Source organism: Alligator sinensis, unplaced genomic scaffold (genome assembly GCF_000455745.1).
Source record: "Alligator sinensis unplaced genomic scaffold, ASM45574v1 scaffold489_1, whole genome shotgun sequence".
NCBI lineage: Eukaryota > Metazoa > Chordata > Crocodylia > Alligatoridae > Alligator > Alligator sinensis.
In genome coordinates this window covers 2,839,922-2,850,365 of record NW_005841901.1, presented here as the reverse complement: position 1 = coordinate 2,850,365, position 10,444 = coordinate 2,839,922, and the positions used below count along the sequence as shown (strand labels likewise).

Here is a 10,444-nt window from a genome sequence, read left to right as displayed (position 1 = left end):
CCCGCCCCCGCAAGTACTCCTGTCAACAAGGGTTTGCCATCTTGGCACCAGAAAAATACCAAATTATATTCTAAATATCAAACATTTACTACAACATTCATTCATTTGATTTAAAAAAATATTTTGTCCTGATTTATTTGTGTTTTTGTAGTGTACATAGAGGTGATCATAAAATAGCTTAACATGAAGTCTTATTCTTGTATATTGTGGGGGGTGGGTATAGGTTTGTGGGTAGGTGTGGGTGTGTGGGGGGAGCGTGGCTGGGGAGGGTTGTGGCATGTGTGGAGGGAGAAAGTTTGTCCACAGCCTCCCTGCAGCAGGCAGAGCCCCCTGCAGCACTCCTCCAAGCCTGGGCTCCACTGTCCTGCTGCTCCTGGCTGGCCTGTGCTCCTGCTGCAGCCCCTCCCTGCATCTGCCACCACTGCCCTTCTGTCTCTTCCCCATCCCTCCCCTGCTTGCTGCTCCGGCACCACATCCCAGCTGCACGACGAAGACTGCAGGATGCAGCGAGAACTGGACCAGCTTGGCTAGCACTGCGTGGAGTCAGCTGAGAATCGCGGGGCTGGGCCAGCTCCTGCTGCTTTCTGCGGCCCAGCACTGGAGCCAGGAACCACGTGGTGCCAACTGGCAGGGGGGTGGAGGGGAGTGGTGGCAGTGGCAGGCAAATGGCTGTGGCAGGTGGGGCAAGTGGGAGTGAGCGGGTGCATGGAGTGCAGTGATAGTTGGGTGGGAGTGCAGGGCTGCGCTGCTTCCCTGCCTGTGGCTGCCATTATTCCTCTCCACCCCACCACCAGCTGCTCCCGCACCATGTGGTTCTTGGCTGCAGAGCTGGGAACGCAGCTGGTGGCTTCCCCTGGATCCTACTGCCCCCGTCTCCTGTCATCTTTGACAGGCAGCCAGGGCTGCATAAATTATTATTTTCTAAATTTTTTAGGGGTCCTGCCGGCTGGATAGAATGGTCTGGCAGGCCAGATGTGTCCCGTGGGCCATATTTTGACTGCCTCTGGTCTACGTAGTTATTGCTGATTTGTAGATGCTTAAAAAACACTTCTCTGAATAAAGATCCAAAGGGGAACATGATTCAGTTTGCTTTCTTTTACCCGTGTTTCATGTTAGCACTGAAAAAACAGCAGGTGTGAAAAGATGTTACTAAATGCCTTGTCATTAAATGTAGCTACTGTGACTAAATACAGACTAAAAGTAGATCTGAGTCACTTTGGAGTAGAACTGCTCTTTAATGCATTCCCTATAGGAACAATTTGTGCTAGGTAGACCATCTCACTCTGCATTAGCTACTATTTACAGGAGATTGGCATGTATTTGCAGATAGAGCTGAGGGAAGTAATTCAGCTATCAGATGAAAATAGCTTGTATTATTGTTGTAAGGTCTGTCTACATCTGAATGACACTGTGACCAATTTCTGGGAAACCACTGCTGTCTAAATGGTCAGGGATCCAGGTACTTCTTATCTTTCCTGCTCCTGGCATCTGTAAGAAAAAGGGAAGTTACATATTTTCTCCCCCTCCACTAAATTCCCAGCAGCTTCTTTTGGAGATGGACAGAGAAAGTGTGAATTAATCTCCCTGTGCCTGTTTCTTCTGGCATTGCTTTTTCAGACAGGAGCAGGTAAGTGATTCTTGTTTCATGTTCCCATAATTTTCAGGTAATTTGGTCAAATACCTTGCAGTCCCTACCACCTATGAATAGTGGTTTCTTTAAAGGTGACTACTGCTTTTGGTTTAGCTCAAAGGCCCAGAAGACTGTCAGCCAGAGAGAGCAGCTTTCTCTGCCTGGCAGCATGCTCTCAGGCTATGTGAAACAAGGAAAACTTTTCACAGGGCCCAATACATTTTTCAGCCAAAATACAGAATGCAGCACCTTGCTCACCCTTCAACCACTTTATTTTTAGTATTTTTAGCTTCACTCTTTTTCATTGTTTTTTTTAAGAGTAATTTTTAATGATGTTCTTTGCTTTGTTCTAGACTACAGATGTTGGATCACTTCGCTGAATGTGTCAAACAGGCTAAAGGTGTTCGACAGCAAGCTGTGCAGCTGAATATCTTCACTGCTGTTCTCAGTGCATTGAAGGTAAAACTTTTAAAATATGTAACTGAGCCATAATGATATTTGAAATGGGATTTATATTATGTTCAAAATCTGTTAAAAGACCATTATTAAAAATGAAGCATTCAAAAGTGAAGACATGCCCTCCTGTGTGTATGCATTATGATACATTATCTAAGTCTGCTTTTTCCCCCAACTCTGTTCTGCACTGAATGGAATCCCTTTTTCCATTCAGTGCAGAGAATGGGGGTTGCTTATTTAATGTTACAGTTGCTCAGTGTTTTGTTTTCTTTTTCTTTGGTGTGTTCCCATGCTTCAAACCCAGCTTTGCAGGTGGAATTATTAATTTTTTCCTGAGTTGTTTTTTTTAACTGCAACTGAGTGTTTCATCAATGAAAAAGCATCTAGATTTACAACACTGCTGTGAGATAAGGATATGTTATCACCACTGTTTTACAAATGGAAAACTGAGATACAGAGAAATTATGATTACAAGTATTGTATTTGTTCAAATCTATGATGAGCCTCCTCACCCCCCCCCCCATTTAACATGAGGGTGAAGGCCTTTATCTTGGATTTGACTATTAGTGCCTGGGACAGGCAGCTACTCAGGTTTGGCATCAGAGTTGTAGCTTGCGCACACTCCCCCCACTGAACATGGCTCATCAAAAACAATTTGCAAAGAGCCTTGCAACACTGTTCTTGATTTTGGAGGAAGCTAATAGTTTTACTTCTTAAAGTGGAAGTAGAGTTTTGTTTTGATTTTACTTGAGTGTTTACATAGTCCCCATTCTATTTATTTGTTTATATTATGCCATATATTAATATTATCTTATGTTTAAAATAAAAAGATAACTCTCCTCCCCTTGAAAATACTAGCATGGTTGCTACCATTGAAAGAATTACAGGAAAAGTGGATATTAAATTATTTTCTTTACAGTGGGAAATGTAAGATGCATCCTGCTGTGCCTTAAACCTTCATGTAGAAAATCATTAGCCCTTTTTATTAGTGATTATTTTGTAAGATTATTAGCTTAATATAGTTTAACTTTCAGCAAGAGACAAAAAACTTTTACTCTTTGTGCTCAAATATTGCTTCCTGTTTTTCATACAGGGTTTAGCTGAGAATAAAAGCACGTTAGGACCAGAAGAAGTTCGCAAATCTGCTCTGACTTTGGTTATGGGAGCCCTTGACAATCCTAACCCTATTTTGAGATGTGCAGCAGGAGAGGCTCTTGGTAGAATGGCTCAGGTGGTTGGAGAAGCAACTTTCATTGCCAGAATGGCTCAGTACAGCTTTGACAAGTAAGTTGTTGTCACTTTGCTTCAAGAAAGGAAATAAAAGTTCAAAGTTGTTTGGAATTTTCTTTGCTTAATAGGGCACATATTTTAAGTATATTTTCTTTTTGCTATGTAATTTAGGCTTTGCAAACCTGACTAGGTTTGTAGATCCTGAGCTTTTCTAGACGTGGTTACCAAAAGTAAGCATTGACTGATTTTTAAATACCTGGAACCTAGATGGATGATATATTTCAAGATGGACCCACTTTATCAATACTACTCAAAGCATCCATGATTTAGCTTGTTTACTGTCCCATGGTTGCTTCCTTCCTTCCACATCATTGGCATTTGGCCTGCTGAGATCTGGTATGTGCCACAGATTCCAGAAAATGAGACATCTCTGTTTCTTTCAGATGGATAAGTAAACTGTACAAAAGTGTGTTGTTTTTGTTTTTTTTTAAACTGGCAAAAGGTAGGATAGGATGGCACATTAGAAACTAACTGGTTCAGGTGTTACCAAATCTGCCCATTACTTTGGAGTGTGCTCATTTATTAGGGATAGTTTCTAGGGTCTTGGTGATTCTGTCAATGTGCTGCTTGTGTTACTATACGGAGCTGTATTTCTCCCTTCTGCAAGCCCTGACCCCCAGTGGAGCTATCTTGCAGGACTCAGTCTCAATGGGACTGGGTTCCTCCAGTCACCAAATCAGTCATACACACAAACACACACAAATTAACGTGACACGCCTGACCTGGCTGGGCTGATCAGCATGGACAGGCTGACACCCTCATATGCCAAGAATCAGTTCATAAGAGCAACAATAAAATGCAGTCAGACACAAGCACACGGGTAAAACAGAATCCCTCTGAATCCGGCTGGGTGTCCAGCTGACACCCTCATGGGCCAGCATTCAGTTCATAAGGGCACGTCTGAGTCAAACTGGGTCAATCAGCCTATACAAGCTGATCCCCTTATGTGTTTCAAACTCAGCACGTCCCAATCTTTGGCCTCTTACTGAGCAGACCCCACAATATTTTTGGGCTTCACAGGGATCTTTAGCATAGGTAAAAGAAGCGTTGCTGCAGAGCACGGGAGGAAAGAGAAGCAGAGAAGGAAAAATATACCCAATTACTACCAGTTTGACTATAAAAGTTATTTATTGCTAAGCATATGAAATATATAATAGTACTAGTAGTAATAGACATGCAAAAGAAAAACAAACACCAACAATGACAATACTACCCTGGTTTCACTAAGTATTTGGGGAAACTTAGCTCAAGCTTAACTGATACAGTTCAGGTTCAGAAGTTTATGCCTAGAAAGAAGACAGAGAACGCTGGGATCTCACCTAGTCCACGGTACTCAGGCTGCAAAGCTGACAGGCACAGTCTGTAGCACAGTCCTTGAAGGGAGAGATGATCTGTTCTTCCAGCGTCCCAAGAACGACAGGGGATGGTGTCAGCACAGGGGTTTTCTTCTTCTCCTTCTTTCCTCCTGCTTCTACTTCTTTTCCTTCCTTTTCCTCTTCTAGCAGCACACACACTTACAGATTTTTATACCCTCAGTTCAGCTGCTTCGAAGCACCCTCAGTAGTGTAAATCATTGTCTTTTCTATTGACAAGGGGTTATCTGGTTTGGACCATCTCAGGAAACTGATTGATAATCAGGAAACACTTAAGATTAGGGAGTAACCCAAATACTTGGGAGCCAGCTTGAAATTCCTATGGGTGGCAGATATACTGATGGGATATCTCATGGTTTCTTCAGGAACAATAGATAGCTTGCAGCATCAGGATTTTGGATTTTTACTTGTTGTGCACAAGCCTCAGCTTAGCATGACTTTTCCAGATCTTACTATAGTCTTTTAACAGACTTAAAACAATTATTGGGGTGCTCATAACCTTTTGTGGAGAGGACTCCCACCAGTCGTCTCGGGAAAGATATGACAACACCTGGGATTAGGGCTCCAGCAGGCTGGATGCTGTGATGAACCCTTAACCATTGTTCAAATGTTGCCCATACCCCCTCTGACTCGGTCTCTTGCCTCAGCATTCCCTAACCCGGCAACCGAGTTTTAGTCAATCAAGTTTAAATAGGCCTCCCATAGTGGGACCGGGGAATGTACGGCCCGAGATGCCTATTAAACTTAGAGCTGTGTGTGTGTGTCTGGGGGGGAAAAGTCCTTAGTAAATCCAGATTAGAACTGGTCTGATAAATGCTGAGCTGGGTGTGTGTGAACATGGGTTGATTAACATTGGAAGCACAGATTCCCCATCATGCAGCGCTCTCCTGCTTCTCTGGTCCCAGAATTCACTGCAGTCTGGGGGGGGGGGGAGTCCTTTGTGAGTCAGACAGACTGCATCCTGTACCAGGGTTCCCCAAGAATACAGAGCTGAGACGTAACACAGGAAGGCACAAGCTTTTGCAGGAAATGACCTACTTTATCAGATTAGCATAGCACCCAGCAGAGTAATTTGTTGCTTGGAAAGCTCATCTCTCTGAACCAGTTAGTTTCTAAACTGCCTTCTGCCTGACTTCAGATTAACATGCCTGACTTTAAAACTGAAAATGATCTTTTAATGATCCATTTTCAAAGTCAGCTTCCATTTAGTTAATGCTTTTGTTATCTGGTCCTAAAAAAATTCAGTTGAGTCCCATATTCCTCTTTCTGTTCTTTTTGCAGAAGTGCAAAAAAAAATGCAACATTTTGTTTATAAAGCGAGAATAATCCTAACTTTCATAGATTAAAATATTTGGGGATTTTGTATTTCTTTAGGCACTTTTCTGTTCTAAGTAAGGGGAAAGATACCTAGAGTTGCACCCCTTGATTTGTTCAACTTGGACAAACCGGTATTCAAATCTATAGGAGAAGTTTCAGATTTTTCCCACATCGTTTTCTGTGTTCAGCAATATTCCTACATACTGTCATTCCAAGTTTACAAGATAAAAAGTCTTAATAAAAGGAGTAAAAATTATTAACAGAAATTTATTAACAAAATCCTCTATCAGTGACTTTTAACTAGGGTGCTGAGATCCTTTTCAGGGTGCCATGGTGTTTCATGCAGTATCAGCACTGGAAAGCATTAAAGTAAGGTATACCCAGAACTTTCAAATATGACTCCATAGTGTGAAAAACATTCTGAACTGTGATCTGTTACAAGGAACTTAGAAACTTGAATGGCTCCATTACTTTTTCATAGTGAAGAAACAACTGAAAACTAAGAGTCGGTATTTTCAGAGAGGTGCCTGGAGGTTGGGAAGGTTGGGAACTACTGCTTTAGATTAGCCTAAGTGTTCTGAGGAACTTCAGCAGGATGCTTATTTTCATGCATTCAAATTTTTTTTCAAGATTTTCAGCAGTGCTCATAATTTGAACCTTGTTTCCTATAATACTCAAGTTTTGTAAGATTTCCAGTTTTAATTTCTTGAGTTTCCATGATTCTTCAAGTGCTGTTATCTCCATTATTTGTCCTCCATGATCCATTTAATTTAATTCCTTCATCTGTACGTATTGTTTAATTATTTTTGTGTTATCTGTTGAAGCCGCGTAATTTATTAGTTTGTATACTGTCAACAGAATGCTAACTTCTTGCATATTGAATGTAAAGAAATTATACTTCACTTGCTTCTTTGAGGAAGGTTCATTCTTTCTGTCTTCTAGCAGACAGTAGTGGTCCCTAGCCTTATTACTGATGGGTGTCACATCTGTTGTTGCAATGTGGGAGCTAAAAGAAAAGTGATTACATGTCATTGCTTATGTAATCTAGTGCCTTTTAAAAACTTTCTCTTGTTGTTTTCCTCTTTTCAAACAAAAGATTTGTTTTTTAAAAAGTCATAAAATGCACCAACAGGAAAGGAAACATTCGGATGAGGATATTTTAATAACTAACCTGGCAGTATCAGATAGTTCAGCTCTATTCCTCTGTAGTCCTGTGTGTTCTCTTCATATTCTACCTCAGGAACAGTTGTAAACTTTGCAACAGTTTTCACAGTGAGTTTGTATGACAAATCATGGCGATATTGCAGTGTCAAGCAAAGAGTAAGCATTTTAAGAATATCATGTATCTAAAAATATTCTTTATCTAAAATATCAAATTCTGTCCAGGAAGCAAGAAGGAAATTCTTGAGGAGTCCATATGATTTTTACAAAAAACTGGATTTATGAAGTTAATAATCAGAAAGTTTTAAACAATTTCCTTTAGCTATGGCTTCCCTAAAAGTCTTAATGTTTTTCTAATTAACAAATGTAGTCCTGGTGGGAGCTCAGTTTCATTCATTCTTATGACCACTTGGACAATACTTGCCTCACCTACAAACTTAGCAGATTTCATCATTTTTATGGTTTAATTTTGATAGGTTAAAATCCGCACGAGATGTTGTATCAAGAACTGGTCATTCATTGGCTCTTGGCTGTCTCCATCGTTACGTTGGTGGAATAGGCTCTGGACAGCATCTGAAAACCAGTGTCAGTATTCTGTTGGCCTTGGCTCAAGATGGCACTTCACCTGAAGTCCAGGTAAAAAAAAATGTATTTTGAATGTTTTTGATATGGTGCCAGATTGCAATGCATTGCATGTCTGATCATCATATTAAATCATTAGTTTGGTGGGAGAAAGTTATAGGAGCTCAAAAAAGGAACAGATCATGCTGCAAAAAGTTTGTTTTAATTGAGAGAGGACCTTTTTGTCCTAACATGCCCTTAATTTATGGTGGAATGTTTTGAGTATCTTCTCCAAGAAGAAGCTAATCTGACTTGCAACAATTATTTTAGGGAAGTCCTTATTATACTGTGTTATCTTAAGGGGCTTTACAGTACTAGTAAATAAAGATATTCAAACCTACAGAACAATCATTTTAATAAAAATATATATTTTTTTAAATTGGAAGAGTAAATGTAAATTGGCTCTTAAAGGGAAAGTAAATATATTCTAAAAATCAGTTCAAGACTTAAAAGAACCTCTGGAGGAATAATAAAATAGCTTTTGAATAGAAAAAATGTCTTGCCTGAAATTATTGTTTTCAAGAGATTGCAGTGCAGCTGCACCACATCAGGAGACTTTTCTTCATTCTTTCTCCCCGTTAATCTGAAGAAACTCTTAGTTGAAGTTGTTCCTAGCTATAATGTCCCAGCAGGAGGAAGCTGTACCATTCAGAGATGATTTGATCATTCAGAATTTAGTGTATGGAGCTCACAGTAACTACAGAGAGACAAACACCCTCATCTGTTTTTTAAGTATTAAGTTTAGAGAACAGGAATGAAGGTAATCTTTAAGTTGGCACTGTAATTATGATAATGTTTCTCTAAATGTATCTTGCTACCCCATGGTAATACAAAAGACTTGCTTTATTTGGTGATGTTTGTTTGTTTGTTTGTTTTATATATTAAAACTAGAAACCCTTTTAAATTTCCGTAAGTACTCAGAAGCTAGGTAAAGTTCTGTTTTTAAAGATATGGCATATGCAGATTTATTTCTGTTCCTTTGTATACTTTATGATAGTGCTGTTTAAAAAAAATCACAAACTTATTTTGCAGCAAGGAATAGTAGATGCATTTTTCAAGGCATTAAGATATTCCTCAATACAAAGGACATGTTTAACAGTACTGATATGGCTCTGTCCAGTTTAAATAAGGCCACTAAATGAAGCAAAATATTCTTTTTTTTTTTTTTTTCTCTCTCCCTCTCTTCTCCTTGTCTTTCCCCCCCTCTCTCCACCCCCACTCCACAGACGTGGTCCCTACATTCACTTGCCTTGATTGTAGACTCTAGTGGGCCAATGTACCGTGGATATGTGGAACCTACTCTATCTCTAGTTCTTACCTTGCTCTTGACAGTTCCACCATCTCACACAGAAGTACATCAGTGTTTGGGCCGATGTCTTGGAGCTATCATAACTACAGTTGGCCCTGAGCTGCAAGGTGAGTGTTCATCTGCAAGAAAAACAACGTGAGTGTTAATCTGCAAGAAAAGTTATTTTAGTTAAAATAAAGTTAACATATAACATACCATTTTTGGAATGTTTAGAAGTTTTAGGACCCAGCTAATGATTAGCTGGCTGATCATGTCTTAAGTGTAACAAGTGCTGTTATTTCCATAATTTCCACCCCATGATCTATTTGTTGCAGCCACAGCAACACATGGGGCACTGCTGCAGCTGCGAGTCCTGTCAACTGTGGGACTTGCAGCCATGCGAGCTTGCTACTTGCTGATGCAGGGGGAGCTGCACCAACAAGAAAGTGTGACTGGACCTGATGCTGGATCCCATGATCACACCTGCCATGCATGTGTGGCATGGCAGGGATTGTGTGGATCACATATCAGATCTTATCATGCCGTTGCATGAACACTGAGAGGCCCTAAAAGTAATTACGTTAATAATTTTAAGTTTCCACAAAGAACCTAACTGTACCAATTCTAACTGTACCAATATCCAGTTTCCTTATGGTATACTGTCTGTCTAAGTTAGATAAAGATGTTACAGATTTTTGACCTGTTCCAATCTATGGCTGTTTTGCTTGGTAGAAATACTAGTTTGGGACCGTATCAGAGGTAAATGATATTTTCCTTAAGAACAGCTAGGTAGTTAGCGTTGCATAGCATCTATTCTGAAAATTTTTGTGGCTGGGTTTGTAGATCTGGAACTGTGGTTATGGATTTTGATGTTCTTATAAAATGGAGTCAAAGTTATTTAATTCCAGTACTGATATACTATACAAAATCTTAGGTCTGCTTACTTCTTACTATATTTACACTGTATTTATTTGAAGGTATGTGATCCAATTTAGAAAGAAATCCAAGTATAATGGTTTATTTTAATGTGCAGTAGGGATGTGGAGCCATAGATATGGGATCATCTTTGACGCAGTGTCTTAGTTGAAACCTTACTGATTACACTTCTTAACTTCCAAATCTATTTTTAATAATGACAATGGAAATCTTCCCTACAAGAATATCTTTGAAATAATGTGGTTGGTAACCTGAGCTGAGAATTCAGAAAATAAAAATTGTATGTTAATTGTGCACAGATTCTGCTCCTTCGAAGTTTTGGAATTGGATTGACATCTTGCTCTATTCTGTTGGTAGGTAATGGTGTCACCA

The 10,444-nt window shown here is 39.9% G+C and overlaps 1 protein-coding gene across 6 annotated transcripts in view; it reads left to right on the top strand.

The window, feature by feature from the left end:
* HEATR5B (HEAT repeat containing 5B) overlaps positions 1-10,444 on the top strand; it is an 83,207-nt gene that overhangs the window by 29,457 nt on the left and 43,306 nt on the right. For all 6 annotated transcript variants that reach the window (XM_014517332.2, XM_025197617.1, XM_025197618.1 and 3 more), the window contains exons 18-22: positions 1,984-2,089; positions 3,180-3,370; positions 7,704-7,863; positions 9,075-9,264; positions 10,430-10,444. The exon at positions 10,430-10,444 is cut by the window's right edge and continues 173 nt beyond it. In XM_014517332.2, coding sequence (XP_014372818.1) covers positions 1,984-2,089; positions 3,180-3,370; positions 7,704-7,863; positions 9,075-9,264; positions 10,430-10,444 — 662 coding nt within the window. The remainder of the gene's footprint in view (positions 1-1,983; positions 2,090-3,179; positions 3,371-7,703; positions 7,864-9,074; positions 9,265-10,429) is intronic.